The 19,799-nt window shown below is 43.1% G+C and overlaps 1 protein-coding gene across 1 annotated transcript; it reads left to right on the top strand.

The window, feature by feature from the left end:
- Positions 1-8,021: 8,021 nt before the first annotated feature.
- On the top strand, positions 8,022-14,909 carry LOC138949934 (uncharacterized). The gene is made up of 2 exons (XM_070321718.1): positions 8,022-8,429; positions 8,598-14,909. Exon 2 carries the CDS (start codon positions 8,817-8,819, stop codon positions 14,907-14,909), a length of 6,093 nt encoding a protein of 2,030 aa, XP_070177819.1. The 5' UTR covers positions 8,022-8,429; positions 8,598-8,816.
- The last annotated feature ends 4,890 nt before the right edge of the window (positions 14,910-19,799 follow it).

Genomic DNA, 19,799 nt, shown 5'->3' on the forward strand with positions numbered 1-19,799 from the left:
GGGGGGTTCCTGTCTTGTATGTTTACAAATTATAGACCTAAGTTGACATTAGCATGATTGGCATGGTAAGTTTTATGCCCTTTCATTTAAATGCGTGTTTCTAAATTTCAGCTTGCTGTTAACAAACTTAGATCGCACCATTGGCTTTCAAAACACATTGTTGCCATTTGCACCCCCACCCCCCCATCCTCACCCCCCACCCCTCTTCCATACAAGAACAAATCATAAAAAAACAAAGTTCACTTTGCGCTAAGCTCCGGCGATATGACACCTCGCAACGTTTTGGCAATACTATCTACAAGTTCAAAATACTGAAAGCAAGCCATTGAATACTAAATAGACTTTTTTATGCTAGGCATGTCTCGGGAAGCTCTAGGAGAGGTCACGTTTTGAGGATGAGGCGTCTTCGTCAGCGTGTTGGAGGAGAGACAGGCGTCCCACTCCCCCCTCCCCCAAACCACCTTGTTCTCTCCTCCCTCTCCCTATCCCTTTTAAATTAATTGTTATCTGTGTTTGTCTGTGTGCAAGCTCTTTTGTTTGCGGGTTTTTTAAACAAAGAAAAAACAAGAAGTTTTAGCTAATCACATCTTTTGTACCCCCACTCACCCCACCCATCCTCCTCCATCCAAAATCTCCATTGAGCTTTTCCCTTTTACTTTTAAAGACTTTAAAAGAATTAACCCGTTTAAGAATATTTACATATTTTATAATGTAAACAAATTTGTTCTTGTTGATAGTTGAGCTGACATGAGTTACAATTTGCTACGCGGAGAGAACATAAAACATGTCATGGATTCATATGTACATTAATACAAAGCCTGCTTATGCTGCTGTTGAAATAAACCTGTACGTCCATAGGCCCGTAAGTATATTGGTATTTACAGTGATAATGTATTTGTCACAGTGGAAATGAGAATCCAGTGAGATTCCGAATCGCACTAGTGGAGATTGGAATTCCAGTTTGCACTAGGGCAAACTAGAATTCTCATCTCCACTGGATATTTGTTAGTGAAGATCGGAATTCCAGTTTGCCCTAGTGCAAACGGGAATCCAGCTTCAGTGGAGGTGAGAATTCCAGTTTTCACTAGGGGAAATAGGAATTGGGGGAAATAATGTGTTCAAAGGTTTATAATTGTTGTTAAAACCATTTCATCTTGAGTCACTCATGACTTTAGGGCTTACTCATATCAGGTATTGAAATACAGAAATAAAAAATAAAAAATATTATTGAATTGATATAATCGAACAGCACAGAGTAATTGCGCACAATAAGGTTTTATTATCAGTATCATTAAATAATATCACAAAGTTAAAAGTTTATTAAAGATAAAGTATGAAAGGTAGGCCTATCTATGCTATATGCCTTATCACACACTCCCACACATGCATGCACTCACGCACTCACACAAACATGCATTTTTTGCTTTTTACATTTAGTCAAGTTTTGACTAAATGTTTTAACATAGAGGGGGGAATCGAGACGAGGGTCGTGGTGTGTGTGTGTGTGTGTAGAGCGATTCAGAGAAAACTACTGGACCGATCTTCATGAAACTTGACATGAGAGATCCTGATAATGGTATCTCCAGACATATTTTTGATAAATGTCTTTGATGACGTCATATCCGGCTTTTCGTGAAAGTTAAGGCAGCACTGTCACGCTCTCATTTTTCAACCAAATTGTTTGAAATTTTGGTCAAGGAATCTTCGACGAAGCCCGGACTTTGGCATTGCATTTTAGCTTGGAGGATTAAAAATTAGTTAATGAGTTTGCTCATTAAAATTGTCATTCAAATCAAATGTTTGCAAACAGATTCAAAATTGATTGCATCGTATTCTTCATCACATTCTGAATCTAAAAATATATACATATGTCATGTTTACTCTTAAAATGTGATCACAATTAACGAAAATAGATTAATTAGTCTTACGATTAAAATTTAAGAAATCGATCCAAAAATGATTTCATCTTATTCTTTATCATTTCCTGATTCCAAAAATATATAGATATGATAGGTTGTATTCAAAACAAGCTCAGAAAGTTAACAAGAATACAGAAAAGCGCGCTTTCCTGCTTAGCACAATACGTTACCGCGCTATTCTGACGTGTTAATTTTACTGCGTTTTGCAAGTGGGAGGTGAGCGATTTCCTTCTCGCGGGGATTGACGAAGCTGGTCTTGGTGAAATATTACAGTGCGTTCAGTTTCATTCCGTGAATTCGACAGCTTGACTAAATGTAGTAATTTCGCCTTACGCGATTTGTTCAGTTCAGTAGTCGTGGTTTTACAATACAATACAATACAATAATACTGTCGGCTCTGATGGCCGAGGCCCTCTCTCTCTCTCTCTCTTTCCTCCCCACATTTGTTTTCTCCCTTTTGTTATTAGTTGTTTTGGATGTTTATATGCAATGCATTATTGCAACTATGCTGCAATTTCCACACTATATTGTTTTTCCCATTTTTGAATGTGTATACAAAACCATAACCCTTTTCTTATTACTATTTACATTATGTACGTCTGTAAGTAACAATAACCTTGTCAATTTTACAATCTATATTATGTGCGTCTGTATTAAGTGTTTGTATAAGGAACAGGTTGTAAAATTAGGCTTTGCCTAAAACCTCTATCCTTTGGTAATAAAGTTCAGTTTCAGTTTGTTTCTCTCTCTCTCTCTCTCTCTCTCTCTCTCTCTCTCTCTCTCTCTCTCTCTCTCTCTCTCTCTCTCTCTCTCTCTCTCTCTCTCTCTCTGTCTGTCTGTCTCTCTCTCTCCTCTCTCTCTCCCTCTCTCTCTCTCTCTCTATCTATCTCTCTTTCTCTCTCTCTCTCTCTCTCTCTCTCTCTCTCTCTCTCTCTCTCTCTCTCTCTCTCTCTCTCTCTCTCTCTCTCTCATGCTTCATCTTATATAAACTTTTAACTTTGTGATATGATTTAATGATATTGATAAAAAAAAAATATTGTGCGCAATTACTCTGTGTTGTTCGATTATATCAATTCAATAATATTTATTTTTATTTCTGCATTTCAATACCTGAAATGAGTAAGCCTTAAAGTCACGAATGACTCAAGATGAAATGGTTTAAACAACAATTATAAACCTTTGAACACATTATTTCCCCCAATTCCTATTTCCCCTAGTGAAAACTGGAATTCCCACCTCCACTGAAACTGGATTCCCGTTTCCACTAGGGCAAACTGGAATTCCAATCTTCACTAACAAATATCCAGTGGAGATGAGAATTCTAGTTTGAGGGCAAGATGAGGGCAGATCAGTCAGTTAAAGGGGTATTCTTGCCATCAGCCAATAGTACTAATCAAGAAATACTATTGAAAATGATCTTGTACGCTGATGATATTACGCTTTTTCTGAAAGGCACTGATGATGTGCAAAATGCTCTGACATTGGTGTCATATTTCTCCAAGTTCTCAGGACTGGCTGTGAACAGACTGAAATTGGAGGCCATGTGGTTGGGTTCACAGAAGTACTCTGAGGATGTGGCTTCAGATGGAAATCTAAAGTCAAAATTCTTGGTATATATTTTTGTAATAATTTAGAAGCCTCGGAAATCGAAGAAAACTGGACAGAAAAAATCAATCATATTCAGAGCACAATGATTAAGTGGTCTAAGAGAAACTGCAGTATAATGGGAAAGATTTGCCTTGTAAAATCACTTTTGATTCCTCAATCAACACATGCTTTGCAAGCTTTGATTATACCCGAAAAGATCATATGTAAACTGAACTCAATGTTTTTCAGATTCATTTGGAAAAAAAGATTTTCAAACACAAAAGCCTATGAAAAGGTCAAACGAAAAGTTATGTGCCAGGAAACAAGTAAAGGTGGCCTAAATATGATTGATTTGGGTGACTTTCAAATATCCTTTGTACTTGGATGGTTTTCGAAATTACTGCAACCAAACGAAGAAGCTTGGAAAAGTATTCCACTCAGTATGTTCTCCAAACTCGGAAAAAATCTATGCTGCTTTCAAGCAAACGTCAAACCAGCCTTATTTAAAGGGTTGGGGTTGATTACAAACAAGTTCTGGAAAAGCGTTTTAGAATGTTGGCTTGACAACCATGAAAAGATATTACCATGCGTGCAAAAAATGACCCAGCTGGAGAATTTATGCCTATGGAATAACTCTCTAATTGCTTATCGTGGCAAGACAATGTTTCTACGTGATTGGGTTACATCTGATATATGCTATGTGAAGGATTTATACGAGAATAATATGTTTTTACCATTTCACAGGATTTGTGAAAGAGTTGGGCACAAACCAACAAGACTATTTGAATATGGGGCAATTCGCACAGCAATAGCATCCCTTTTTTTGAAGATGAATGATAATGGAATATAAGCTATGAAGGTAATGGATTATCAAAAAATAAGTACATTTAAACCCAGGCAGTTTCGTAAATTAATGGTAGACGCTTATCAAACTGAGACTATTGCAGTCAGTTTCTGGAAAAGAAAGATGGGAATTGAAATAAACAAGGACATTTGGCAGATAGCAAGCAACGCATCAAAAGAAGTAAGATTGAGACTGCTACACTGGAAAATAACTCATAACATTTATCCAACGAACATTATATTGTATAAAATGGGCATTGAGCCTCCGGCGTACAGCAGCCTTCATCAGGGCCTCCGGAGTTGCTGTCTGAGCGAACGACGAAGAAGAAGAAGAAATGGGCATTGCTGAGAATATTAGTTGTATACATTGTACAGAAGAGACAGATTATATCGAACATTTCTTTTATTATTGTAGAACAAGTCGCGTAAGGCGAAAATACAATATTTAGTCAAGTAGCTGCCATTTTTCAGCAAGACCGTATACTCGTAGCATCGTCAGTCCACCGCTCATGGCAAAGGCAGTGAAATTGACAAGAAGAGCGGGGTAGTAGTTGCGCTAAGAAGGATAGCACGCTTTTCTGTACCTCTCTTTGTTTTAACTTTCTGAGCGTGTTTTTAATCCAAACATATCATATCTATATGTTTTTGGAATCAGGAACCGACAAGGAATAAGATGAAAGTGTTTTTAAATTGATTTGGACAATTTAATTTTGATAATAATTTTTATATATTTAATTTTCAGAGCTTGTTTTTAATCCAAATATAACATATTTATATGTTTTTGGAATCAGCAAATGATGGAGAATAAGATAAACGTAAATTTGAATCGTTTTATAAATTTTTATTTTTTTTTACAATTTTCCGATTTTTAATGACCAAAGTCATTAATTAATTTTTAAGCCACCAAGCTGAAATGCAATACCGAACCCCGGGCTTTGTCGAAGATTACTTGACCAAAATTTCAACCAATTTGGTTGAAAAATGAGGGCGTGACAGTGCCGCCTCAACTTTCACGAAAAGCCGGATATGACGTCATCAAAGACATTTATCAAAAAAATGAAAAAAAACGTTCGGGGATTTCATATCCAGGAACTCTCATGTCAAATTTCATAAAGATCGGTCCAGTAGTTTAGTCTGAATCGCTCTACACACACACACACACACACACGCACGCACATACACCATACCCTCGTTTCGATTCCCCCTCGATGTTAAAATATTTAGTCAAAACTTGACTAAATATAAAAATAAGCAAACTGTGGAATCTTGTTGAAGAAGCCTTCTTCACCGCTTGTTCAAAAAGAATGCATGTTGATGTGCGGGATGCCCTATTTGGCCTAGTTAAAAGGAATTCTATTTCATCCGCTGAAGCAAACTATGTCAATTTGCTGATCTTGATTGCAAAAATGTGCATAGGTATTTATAGATACGGTACCCCTTTAGAGATCGGATGTATTTTTGAAAAAGAGTTAAGTTTAAGAAAATTAATTGACTTGTGACTCGCATATATGTTGCTATCTGTGAAATTGAAATAAAGAAACGTTAGGTAACAAAAGGAGAAATGATGACGGAAGAAAATATAGGACAAAAAGTATAAAAATAAAAAAATAGGTGGAGAGAGAGAAGATAGAACGAGAGGAGACAGTGAGAGAGAGAGAGAGAGAGAGAGAGAGAGAGAGAGAGAGAGAGATATAGATTGGCAGACTGTGGGAGAGAGGGGGAGAGAGAGACCGACAGAGTATGGGGGAGAGGAGAGAGAGAGAGAGAGAGAGAGAGAGAGAGAGAGAGAGAGAGAGAGAGAGAGAGGAATTCCAATCTCCACTAGTGCGATTCGGAATCTCACTGGATTCTCAATTCCACTGTGACATATTCATACTTTGAGTATTTGTCTCTCTCGCCATAAATCCCGTTACATTTGACATCAAATTATACTTTTGGGAGCAACTCCGATTAACTAGTACTATGGACGCGTATGTGATGTGATGTAAAAGATGGACAATAAAAGAAGTAAACCTTGCCACCCTGTTCTTGTGTTGGGGAGGGCGGAGAGTGTGAGTGCGGAGTGAGAAGGGGTTACTCACCATGTTGCAGTGGTCTACGACACGCCCAACGGATCATGCACAAAATAAATTAAGCTTAACCATAATTATTTAGGTGCATATCCAACAAACAAAGAGACTGCCAACGTTCCAAATAGAATAAAAAAACCAAGAAAGGTAAGCTGTTGGAACGTTTGTTATTGACAAAACAATACGTTACAGTCACAAATATATCGACCCAACGGTCTTTTAAGTACACAGACAAACAATTAGTAACAAGAACTTAGCTTGACGGAATGTTCGGCCGCTTGCCGGGAAGTCACAAGCGAATGCATGTGGGTGTGTCTTTTTCGAATTAGGTGTCTGCTTTGGTTGGTCGAACTGGCAAACCGAGGCAGCTGATTGGCTGTTCAGAACATACATCTAAATAATCAAGGTTTACGTTAAATATTTAAGGTTAAGCTTATTTGAACAAGAGGCGAAGCCATCAAGGCTCACGTAAGAAATCGACAAACAGTAACACAAACTCAATCACTCCGTCACACATACACACACACACACACACACACACACACACACACACACACACACACACACACACACACACACACACACACACACACACACACACACAGAGAAAGAGCATAGGTGAAACTGTGCAAGAAAGCGAGACACTAGATCTAGATCTGTCTGTCTGCATGTAGCCTACTTACAGGGACACGACTGCCAACTAGTCTCGGCCCGCTCAAAATAATAATGACCGAGACTTTCAGTACTTCCTTCGCGTGACGTCTAACCCTCTTACGTCATAATGTGACGTCAATGTAATGTGACGTCTTCAAATGTTAGAGTTTCTACCACAGACATACACACGCACGCACAGACAGACAAAGTTACGATCGCATAGGCTACACTTACGTGAGCCAATAACCAGAAGTCCCTCTCTCTTTCTCTCTAAAACACACATACAAACACAAATACGCGCGCACGCACGCACACACACGCGCGCGCACATAAATGCATTCATTGTTACACACACACATATATACACATACATGCATACACACACACACAAAATACACATATACATACACACAGACTAGACACACGTACGCGCGCATAAATGCATTCACTGTGACACATACACACTCACACACATGCACACACCCACACACACCCACACACATACATACACACATTCACACACACACACACACATATACACTAACACACACACATACGTACACACACACACGTTCACACACATATACACACCCACACACATATATATCACGGTAGAACCAGCGATCTGGTAGGATCGGCTATCGTACCGGTACAATTGCCGATCGGACTTTGTCCCGGTACAACTGCCGATCAATGTTTTTACAATGAAAATCGGGTGTTCTACCAAAATAGGCTGGTAGAAACTCGGATCGGCAGTTGTACCGGGACAAAGTCCGATCGGCAATTGTACCGGTACGATAGCCGATCCTAACAGTACAACTGCCGATCGGACTTTGTCCCGGTACAACTGTCGATTAATGTTTCATTTGTACCGGTACGATAGTCGATCCTACCAGATCGCTGGTTGTACCGTCACATATGTTGTAACTGCCATGCAGTTAAAGGGAAGCGACCCCTTAAATGTAACTAACTTTTTATAACTTTGCATGGATTCTTTCCCCTTGACCACTTTCGGGAAACCCTTTTTTTACTCCTAAGTTATAACGCGATATAGTTCCATCTTTCCGGGTTCTTTCTCTTAATTTGCCACCTTTTATGGACATTTTTTACTGATGTGTGTACCTGCCCTTTGATGGATGAGTAGCTGTGGTTCGGGATTTTTCGATGGTTTTTCGGTGGATTGTTTCAAGTAACAGTTTTCTGTATTCATGCGCGGTTTTCCGGCTGAGCGGTAAATGTAAGCCATCTTGGGTTCTTTCGCTCAAGAGAACCTCATGAAAGCGACACTGGGTCGCTCCCACTGAAAGCCACTGAACTCATGGAACTCTCTCTGCCTCTAGATTCCTTGGACAACGAGGTATGAGTAATTATGTAATAGCGCTTCGATGTTTCTTTTATTTTCTCATGGTTTTAGCATTATAAATGATTGTCTTGTCGGAAGATTTGTGACCATGCTTCTTGTTCCTCTAACTTTTATCATTGGTAACATGGGTCTTGTATTGATGACCTTTTTATTCTCTTGCAGTTTTACGGTGCTATTGACAAATAAAAGTACACCAGTCCCAGCGTTGTTTTGAATCATTTGACGAGAGGCAGTGACAGTAAAACTCGTTCCCAGAGTAAAACGAACTCGCTACCAGAGTAAAGGAAAACGCGCCTGAAGAGAAAGGCGACCTTTCAACCATTGACCTTCGACATAGGTCAACAACCGGCCAGAACTTGGAAGACATCGACTGGCAAAATTATGGAAAAGGAAAATCTGAACCCTCTTGAAATGAACGAAGGACAAGAGAACTCAGAAAGCGTCAGACGTTCTGCAAGGGAACAAAAACTGACAGAAAAGGGCAGAAGCTACAAGAAAGAACTACTTTTACAAGCCTTTCACTCTGAACATTGTGGGTTGCTGGACTTTCTTACTGACACTGACAGTCTGCTACAACAGAGCACTGTGGACTGTGAAGATATGATTTCAAGGCGCCAAGCGATTACATCCCGAATCAGCCTACTGAGAGAAACTGCTGAGAAGATAAATGAATTGGATGATGGTGAAGAAAGCACTGATGGTTTGCTCAACGACGTGGCAAATATGGCAGTCTCAACCATGAACAAGATTGTTACTGCAACAAAGCACATGAATGATCCTGTACGCTCAGTAGTTTCTCATGCGTCAAAGCGATCTAAGGCCTCTTCTACTTCATCACAGAGACTTCTGGCCGCAGCTGAAGCTGCCGCTCTACAAGCCAAGCTACAGTCACAGCGTCTTGAGAAAGAAAGACAAGAAAAATTGGAACAGCTTGAATTTGAAGAAAATCTACGCAGAATGGAAACAGAAAGAACGATGGCAAAGATGAAAAGAGAAATAGAAGAAGAAAAAATTGTGGCTCAGTTGAAAATGGAGGAAGCAAGACTGAAAGTGCTTGACGAGCCTAACAGTGGTTCACAATCAAGCCAAGGGAGCCACACTGCACCACAGAGACAAGACATTATGCCACACAGACGGGCCTTGCATCAAATTGATGATTGGAACAACATCATGCCGCATAGACAGGCCTCTCATCAGACTTATGATTGTGCTCAAAAGACAAACCTGCGCCATGACACTCAGGATTTGCATCAGTTTGATGGCCGATCGCAAAAGACAAACCTGCGCCACGACGCTCAGGCTTTGCGTCAGATTGGTGATCGCTCACAAGGAACGAACCTGCGTCATGAAGCTCAGGCCTCGCATCAGTCTGATACTCACGCACAAAGAACAAACCTGAACTACGATGCTCCAGTGTTTACTCCTTGGAGCCAAACTACCGAACAATTTGCAGATGCGCTAGCAAGGGCAATAACCACAAGTCGATTGCCTATTCCAGAGCCACCCATCTTCACTGGCGATCCACTTCACTATCCTGACTGGATTTTCTCATTCACCTCACTGATTGAGAATAGAGGTATCGCACCGTCAGACAAAATCCACTACTTGAAACGCTACCTAGGTGGGCCGGCCAGGGAGGCCGTCAGTGGCTTTTTCATGCTCAGAAGTGACGATGCATACAGGCAAGCACGGGATATTCTGGAAAAGAGGTTTGGCAACCCCTTTGCCGTTTCTGAAGCTTTCCGCACCAAACTGGACGCCTGGCCTAAGGTGGCTAACAAGGATAAAGCGGGCCTTCGCAACTTGTCTGACTTCCTTCTCCAGTGTCAAGCTGCAGCTGCCGAAGTACCTGACCTGAAAATTCTCGACGACGTGCGTGAGATCAGAAAGATCACAGCCAAGCTTCCAGATTGGATAGCCCACAGATGGAATCGGACAACGGCAACAACCAAGCGAGACAAGGCCAGATACCCGACGTTCCAGGAATTCACGCAATTTGTTGTCGAAGAATCTGAGATTGTGAATGACCCAGTCCTCTCCGCTGAGCCTCTACCAGCGGGTCCAAGGCCACAAAGCCAAAGGCATCATGAACAACCTCGGCCTCCGAAGACAGTCTTGAATACGAACGGCAACATGGTTTCCAACAACCACAATGAGAACACCCAGACGTCTGCATCCTCGACAAGTTGCCTGTTTTGTAAAAGGCAACATCACTCAATGAATGAGTGCAGAGACTTTATGAGAAAGCAGATGTCAGAAAGAAAGGATTTCGTCAGAAAGGAAGGCCTGTGCTTTGGGTGCCTAAGACCCGGGCACACGTCAAAGGACTGCACGAAACGGTGTGACTGCAAGAAGTGCAGCAAGAAACATCCTACGAGCCTTCATGACGACAACTGGTCGTCAAATCACCAGCGTCCTCCAAAGGAAATGAAAAGGGATGATCAGAAGGATACTCAACAAACTGATCTAAAGAATGGATCATGCAGGAAGGTTCTCTCAAATACAGAGAGCAGCTTGACGTCAATGGCCGTCCCAGTGTTTCTGTCGACAGACGAAAACCCACACCAGGAGATACTGGTCTACGCACTCCTAGATACGATGTCTGATTCTACATTTGTTCTGGAGTCCGTGGCAAGGGACTTGCAGGCTTCCTCCACACCAGCTGCTTTGAAGCTGACAACGATGACAGACACTAGCGTCACAGTGGCATGTCAGAAGTACTCAAACTTGAGGGTCAGAGGCTTCAACTCGGAGAAGACGATACACCTGCCTGTCACCTACTCAAGAGATCACATCCCGCTTGACGATGAGCACATTCCATCACCAGAAACGGCAGGCAGATGGCCACATTTGAGCAGATTGGAGAACGTCTTGGTTCCCAAACAAGACTGCGCCGTTGGGCTGTTGATTGGATATAACTGCCCGAGAGCACTGGCACCATTGAACTGTGTCACTGGAGACGATGATCAGCCATATGCAGTTGAGACAGAGCTTGGTTGGAGCATCGTCGGCGGCATCACAGAAAGCTTCGATGCTATCGGAACCTCACATAGAGTGATCACAGGGGAAGTTGCTCACTCAGCTTACCACCCAGAGAGATCAGTGACCTATGTGCAGAAGACTCACATTAAAGAGGTCACGACGGCAGATCTCGTGAAAATTATGGAGCAAGACTTCCAGGAACTGAGCCCACCTGACCAAACGATGTCCCAAGAAGACAAACAATTTCTGAAGACACTTGAAGAAGGCATTCATCAAACAGAGGATGGACATTATGAAATGCCACTTCCCTTCAGAAATGGCGAGCCAAAGCTGCCCAACAATCGACAAGCAGCCTATCATAGAGTCATGGCTCTAAAACGGCAGTTTGAAAGAAAACCTCAGTACCTACAACACTACACAGCCTTTATGAAGGAAATCATTGACAGAGGGGATGCGGAGAAGGTCCCAAGTGATGAAATGAACGACACTCAGTGGTATATCCCCCATCATGGAGTATACCACCCCAAAAAGCCAGAAAAGGTCAGAGTAGTCTTCGACTGCAGCGCTCGATACCAAGGGACTTGTATCAACGATCATCTGCTTCAGGGCCCTGACCTCGTCAACTCACTGGTGGGAGTCCTTTGCAGATTCAGACAAGGCCCCATCGCCTTCACATGCGATGTGGAGAAAATGTACCACCAGTTCCGGGTGGAAAGACGACACCAAGACTATCTACGGTTTCTGTGGTGGGAGGATGGAGACCTCTCCAAGGCTCCAGTCGATTATCGCATGAAAGTCCACTTGTTTGGTGCATCGTCCTCACCTGGATGCGCCAATTTCGCACTGAAGCGACTTGCCAAAGACCACGAACACCTGGGAGAAAGGGCTGCAAATTTTCTCATGAACGATTTCTACGTGGACGATGGCCTGAAGGGAGAGTCCACAGCTGAAGCAGCCATTGATCTGCTCAAAAAGGCCAGGCTCATCTGTTCAAAAGGCGGTCTGAGGCTACACAAGATTGTTTCAAACAGCAATGAGGTCGTGAACAGCGTTCCAGAGTCTGAGCGCGGGGGTGCTGCTCAAGCCAACAAAAACACGGACCTTGGTACCACCGCACTTGAGAGCGTCCTGGGGCTGCAGTGGTGTATGGAATCAGACAGCTTCTGCTTCAAGCTGAACCCAAAAGACAACCCACTGACACGACGTGGAATTTTGGCCACTGTAGCATCAATCTACGACCCCTTGGGCCTCATTGCACCTGTAGTCCTAGTGGGAAGGATGATTCTCCAAGAAATGTGTGGAGGCGGAGCTGGTTGGGACCACCCTATCCCTGAAGACCTCCGCCCACAATGGGAGAAATGGATGAGTGACCTGCAAAAGCTCACAGACTTCAAAGTCCCAAGATGTTACCTGGGGAACATCAGCTCGCCAGTCGGAGTTGAACTTCACCACTTCTCCGATGCCTCGCTGCAAGGTTACGGGCAGTGCTCATACTTGCGCCTGAGAAGTGACGACGGCCAAGCACACTGCACTCTTGTCATGGCAAAGGCCCGAGTAGCTCCACTGAAGGCAACAACAGTTCCAAGATTGGAACTTCAGGCAGCTGTACTATCAGCGAAGACGGCAGCCTTTCTGGATGCTGAACTTGACTACCCAAACATCACTAACTTCTTCTGGACTGATTCAAAGGTGGTTTTGGGATACATCAAAAACAAGACAACAAGATTCCACATGTATGTCGCGAACAGAGTGGAACAGATTTGCCAAAGGTCCAATCCTGACCAGTGGCACTACATTGCAACATCAGAGAATCCAGCAGACCATGCCTCTCGTGGATTGTCAGTGGATGAGTTGTCCACATCAAACTGGCTAAAAGGACCAGATTTTCTCTGGCAAAGGGAAATCACAATAAATGACGCGGACATTGAAGTGGACCCTCAGGACAAAGAAATCAAGAGCGCAACAGTCCACACTACACAAGGGGCAAAGTTCACTACCTTTGAAGAGAGAATCAGGAGATTCTCCAGCCTCAGACGCGCAGTCACAGCTGTTGCCAGAATCGTCATGTGCTGTGCACGCAAACGGGGAAAGGAGATCTCGGATGTCGAAGCCAAGAAGAGAGCTGAACAGAACATTGTCAAATGTATCCAAAGAGAGAGCTTTGACGTCAGTGATCTGAAGTCGAAGTCGAGCCCGCTCAGCCAGCTTGACCCATTTCTTGACGAAGACGGCCTGCTGCGAGTTGGAGGCAGAATCAAGAAGACTTCAGAACTCTATGGCGTAAAACACCCCTTGATCCTGCCGAAAAACAGCCACGTGTCTCACCTCATCACTGCACATCAACATGAAAAGACAGCCCACCAAGGTCGGAGCCTGACAATAAACGCAATCCGCTCTGCCGGATATTGGATCCTGGGATGCAGAAGAGTTGTCTCGTCACTTATCAACAAGTGCACAGCCTGCATCAGACATCGTGGAAAGGCGAAAGGCCAAAAGATGGCTGACCTCCCAAAGGAAAGAGTAGAGCCATCTCCGCCATTCACCTACTGTGGAATAGACTGTTTTGGACCCTTCACTGTGAAGGAAGGCCGTAAGGAAGTCAAGCGATACGGACTTTTGATCACATGTTTGGCCATGAGAGCAGTACACATTGAGGTACTCGATGACATGACAACCGATGCATTTCTGAATGGCCTCAGATGTTTCATTGCTCTCAGAGGCAAGGTCCGAATGATACGCTGTGACCAAGGCTCAAACTTCATTGGGGCGAAACATGAGCTAAAAGAAGAACTGAAGAAGCTGGACCACAAAACAGTCGCACTTCGATTGCTTGAGCTGGACTGCGAATTCAAGTTCAACCCCCCATCATCCAGCCACATGGGTGGAATTTGGGAAAGACAGATACGCAACGTCCTTACAGGCATTCTGGACAACTGTGCTGCTAGACTCGACACATCCTGCCTAAGAACACTGATGTACGAGGCGATGGCTATCGTCAATAGCAGACCATTGACTGTGGAAAACCTTGAAAGAGCAGACGGCCCACTGCCCTTGACGCCTAACCATGTCCTAACCATGAAGCCTGGCATTGTCATGCCTCCTCCTCCTGGAGTCTTCGAGAAGGAAGACCTGTACCTGAAGAAGCGATGGCGGCGAGTGCAGTACCTTGCAGACACTTTCTGGACCAGATGGAAGAAGGAATACCTGCAAACTCTGCAAACCAGAAGCATCTGGCAACAAACGCAGGACAACATCCGGGAAGGTGACATTGTCCTACTCCAAGAAGATGGGATCTGCAGGACAGACTGGAAAACAGCCAGGGTTGTGAAAACCTTTCCCGGCGATGACGGACGTGTCAGAAGGGTGAAACTACTCATGGCAACCTCTGAACTTGATAAACATGGAAAACCTCTGCGCCAGAGGTCCTACCTGGAAAGACCAGTTCACAAACTTATTGTTCTTCTCCCAAAGAACATTTCGAACAATGATTAGCCAAACCGCTGGACTTGTATATCCTTCTTAAGCTTTTTACGGACAGCTTTTTTGCTTGAACATTCGGTAGTTAACCCAGTGAACGTGAATAGCCTTTTTTAAGTTCTCTAGCGATAGTTCTAACTCGAACTTTTATTACCTGTTTGATATTCCTGGACTTTTAAATCATCTTAAAGTTAAAGTAGATGATTCAGGTGGGAGTGTAACTGCCATGCAGTTAAAGGGAAGCGACCCCTTAAATGTAACTAACTTTTTATAACTTTGCATGGATTCTTTCCCCTTGACCACTTTCGGGAAACCCTTTTTTTACTCCTAAGTTATAACGCGATATAGTTCCATCTTTCCGGGTTCTTTCTCTTAATTTGCCACCTTTTATGGACATTTTTTACTGATGTGTGTACCTGCCCTTTGATGGATGAGTAGCTGTGGTTCGGGATTTTTCGATGGTTTTTCGGTGGATTGTTTCAAGTAACAGTTTTCTGTATTCATGCGCGGTTTTCCGGCTGAGCGGTAAATGTAAGCCATCTTGGGTTCTTTCGCTCAAGAGAACCTCATGAAAGCGACACTGGGTCGCTCCCACTGAAAGCCACTGAACTCATGGAACTCTCTCTGCCTCTAGATTCCTTGGACAACGAGGTATGAGTAATTATGTAATAGCGCTTCGATGTTTCTTTTATTTTCTTATGGTTTTAGCATTATAAATGATTGTCTTGTCGGAAGATTTGTGACCATGCTTCTTGTTCCTCTAACTTTTATCTTTGGTGAACATGGGTCTTGTATTGATGACCTTTTTATTCTCTTGCAGTTTTACGGTGCTATTGACAAATAAAAGTACACCAGTCCCAGCGTTGTTTTGAATCATTTGACGAGAGGCAGTGACATATGTGAAGTGGAACTATTATGATGGTATTATGGATATGAATCTTGAGTAAGGATACAAAATTAGAAAGATGAGTTATTTTGACCAAGTGGTACTTAGAGGGGCATTCAGTCAAATTTCACCATTTGCAACAAAATCTAAATCCTTTATTATCCCAATATAAAAACATTCCCATTATCACACACACACACACACACACACACACACACACACACACACACACACACACACACACACAGAGAGACTAACCGTTTAATGGTGTCGTAGAGGTCTTCTTTGCAGACCACTGGACGAGAATTCCTCAAGCAGTACAACACGCTCTGGCTGCCGATTTTATGGAGTTTAAAAGTCTTATGGCACCATGCTTTGAAATGGCCACCAAGTTCACAGCGCTCACCCTTCTCCAAACTAAGAGCTGAGAGAATTTTCTGGTACTTTGCTTGGTCAATACTAAATGTAAGGCGGTTCTTTTCAGATAACCGCGCAACATATTCGTCATACAGTTCGTAAAACTTCCTCTTCTGTTCCTCTTCCATCGTTGTCATTTGCAGAAGTGAAAAGTCAAGTATGCGCTTCCTTTTGACAGTGACAAGACATTTTAGCTCGTCGTGAACTATTCTCATACGCTGAACGGCTGAACATTTGTTGACAGTGACAAGACATTTTAGCTCGTCGTGAACTATTCTCATACGCTGAACGGCTGAACATTTGTTGAAACATTGATCGACAGTTGTACCGGGACAAAGTCCGATCGGCAGTTGTACTGGTAGGATCGGCTATCATACCGGTACAATTGCCGATCGGACTTTGTCCCGGTACAACTGTCGATCAATGTTTTTACAATGAAAATCGGGTGTTCTACCAAAATAAGCTGGTAGAAACTCGGATCGGCAGTTGTACCGGGACAAAGTCCGATCGGCAATTGTACCGGTACGATAGCCGATCCTACCAGATCGCTGGTTCTACCGTGACATATACACTAACACACACACACATTTCACTCCCCCTACCCGACAAAGAAGCCTCAATTAATCTCTACGCATCTAATCTGCCGCCTTAGAAACAAAGTTTAAAGAGATCCAACCATGGCAATTATAATGAAGAAAATGATATGCAAGCTAAAAAAATATATGCATGCTGGTTTCTGTATAAAAGAGACTTAAACATCAAATTGGTTTACCAAAGAATTATTCCATGTAACTACGCAGCGTATCTCATGCGGCTAGCAGAAGAAAAAACCCGGTGTAATTATATTTTGAAAGTGAGGTTTCCGTCGATGAGCCGACCTGCTATTTGAGAGATAAATTACACGTAGAATTGCGTAAATGTCCCGCAAAATAAAACGTAGATCGGGGGCGATTAACAACAATAACGGTTTTCGAAATACCTTTCGCTGGCTTTTGGCTGTAAAAATGGTGTTTTTCCTTGTGTGCGTGTGTCTGTGCTGAGCGTGTGTCTGTGTCTGTGTCTGTATGTGTGTGTGTGTATGTGTGTGTGTGTGTGTGTCTGAATGTATGACTGTGTGTGTGTGTATGTGCAATAGTGTGTTAGTGCTTGAATGAATACTTGCATGGGTGAATGTTGCAAGTGTGTGGGTGTGTTCGAATGTGTGTAGTTATCTGTGTTGGAACAGGCAATCAACAGAATACCTTGCCCATAGCAAATATCCTGCAAATATTGTATTACCAGTTTCAGCAAGCAGTAAAGGTTAAAACATAATGCAGGTCTAAAATAATGTGGTAGATGACCTAAGTCAAGCAACAACAAAAACGTGAAAAGTGAAACACGTTTGGCGAGATAAAGCCAGAATGAGAGAGAAAAGAAGACTTTCTGGGTCTACAATTGCATAAATAACGAAAAACAGTACCTAAAAAAATTGAAACGATAGTGATCGAATACATTTTCGTTATCGACAAAGCATGGGTCAGGATCATCAAAGTCAACAGGGTTGTTGTTACGTGCGTAACGAGTTGTTTTCGATGCAGACCCGAGGCGGTTCATAGTTTTTCTCACGATGGTAACCCTGTCGTCTTGAGAACCGGGTCTTTGGGCAGAACGTTTTCCTGGTGGAACCCAACTGTCTTGAGAACCGGGTCTATGGGCTAGGCGTGTTTCAGCTAGTGGAACCCTACTGTCTGGAGAACCGGGTCTTCGGGCAAGGCGTTTTTGGCTCACGTAAGTGTAGCCTATGCGATCGTAACTTTGTCTGTCTGTGCGTGTGTGCGTGTGTGTGTATGTCTGTGGTAGAAACTTTAACATTTCCGAGTCTATGTGTGAGTGGTTATCCAAGACTATGGATAAAGCTCGCATAAGATTACGTCACGGTCAAAAGTGTTTGACGTCAATTAATGCATCATGACGGCATGCCTCCCTGTAGTCTTTCTCTCTCGCGTGGTGTGTGTGGTCTCGGTCATTGTTATTTTGAGCGGGCCGAGACTATTTGGCAGTCGTGTCCCTGTAAGTAGGCTACATGCAGACACAGACAGATCTAGATCTAGTGTCTCTCTTTCTTGCACAGTGTCACCTAAGCTTACTGTGTGTGTGGGTGTGTATATGTGTGACGGAGTGATTGAGTTTGTGTTACTGTTTGTCTATTTCTTACGTGAGCCTTGAAGGCTTCGCCTCTTGTTCAACTAGTGGAACCCTACTGTCTGGAGAACCGGGTCTTTGGGCTAGGCGTGTTTCAGCTAGTGCAACCCTACTGTCTGGAGAACCGGGTCTTTGGGCTAGGCGTATTTTAACTAGTGGAACCCTACTGTCTGGAGAACCGGGTCTTTGGGCAAGGCGCGTTTCAGCTAGTGGAACCCTACTGTATGGAGAACCGGGTCTATGGGCAAGGCGTGTTTCAGCTAGTGGAACCCTACTGTATGGAGAACCGGGTCTATGGGCTAGGCGTGTTTCAGCTGGTGGAACCCTACTGTATGGAGAACCGGGTCTATGGGCTAGGCGTGTTTCAGCTAGTGGAACCCTACTGTATGGAGAACCGGGTCTATGGGCTAGGCGTGTTTCAGCTGGTGGAACCCTACTGTATGGAGAACCGGGTCTATGGGCTAGGCGTGTTTCAGCTGGTGGAACCCTACTGTGTGGAGAACCGGGTCTATGGGCAAGGCTCGTTTCAGCTAGTGAAACCCTTCTGTCTTGAGAAACGTGTCTTTGGGCTAGGCGTGTTTCAGCTGGTGGAGAGAGAGAGAGAGAGAGAGAGAGAGAGAGAGAGAGAGAGAGAGAGTGTGTGTCTGTGTGAGTGTGTGTGTGTGTGTGTGTGCGTGTGTGTGTGTGTGTGTGTGTGTGTGTGTGTGCGTACATGTGTGCGTTTGTGTGGGTGTTTGTGTTAGTTTCTGTTGGTATCTGAGTGTGTGTGTGTGTGTGTGTGTGTGTGTGTGTGTGTGTGTGTGTGTGTTTGCGCGCGCGTGCGTGTGTGGTGGTGTGTGCGTGTGAGTGTGCGTGTGCTTTATCCTTATTCATTTGTGCATAGCATTATGATTATCGTCATATAACTAACCTATATCAGCTCTGGGTATGAGTTGGGACAGCAAAACATAAATGAATGACAAATCCTTGCAATAAGGGCCAAGATAGTTCGCATAAATATACTTTTTTTGGTAATTTTGGGAATTGTTGTGGTCCTGTCATGATTTTGAACTGAAAGTTGGCAGCTAAAATTGGCATTTTCTCTGCTTCTGGTAACCCATGGCATCTCACAATTTGGCTGCAAAAGATTCTGCAGCAGTTTTTTTTTTTTTTTTTTTTAATGATACACTGAGCACAAAAAGTTAAGGATATTTTTTTCAGCGGTATAGCCCAGATGTTAAACAACACCTTTTGGGTCAGAAATATGCGTGTATATGAAGATCAGTCTTTCTTTTGCTAAAAAATGTGTTTCTTGGATCTGAGCAATATTTTGTATGACGTCACAGGTCCGTGACCACGCCTACCCTCTCAAATGGCGTGTTTTGGCAGCATGATTCACTTTCAACCGTCGAAACGGTCACTTAAACTGAATGATCTGTTAC

Source organism: Littorina saxatilis, linkage group LG16 (genome assembly GCF_037325665.1).
Source record: "Littorina saxatilis isolate snail1 linkage group LG16, US_GU_Lsax_2.0, whole genome shotgun sequence".
NCBI lineage: Eukaryota > Metazoa > Mollusca > Gastropoda > Littorinimorpha > Littorinidae > Littorina > Littorina saxatilis.

What these genes read in the sequence shown, in the direction of transcription:
- LOC138949934 (XM_070321718.1), top strand. Translation starts at nt 8,817, where the DNA reads ATGGAAAAGGAAAATCTGAACCCTCTTGAAATGAACGAAGGACAAGAG.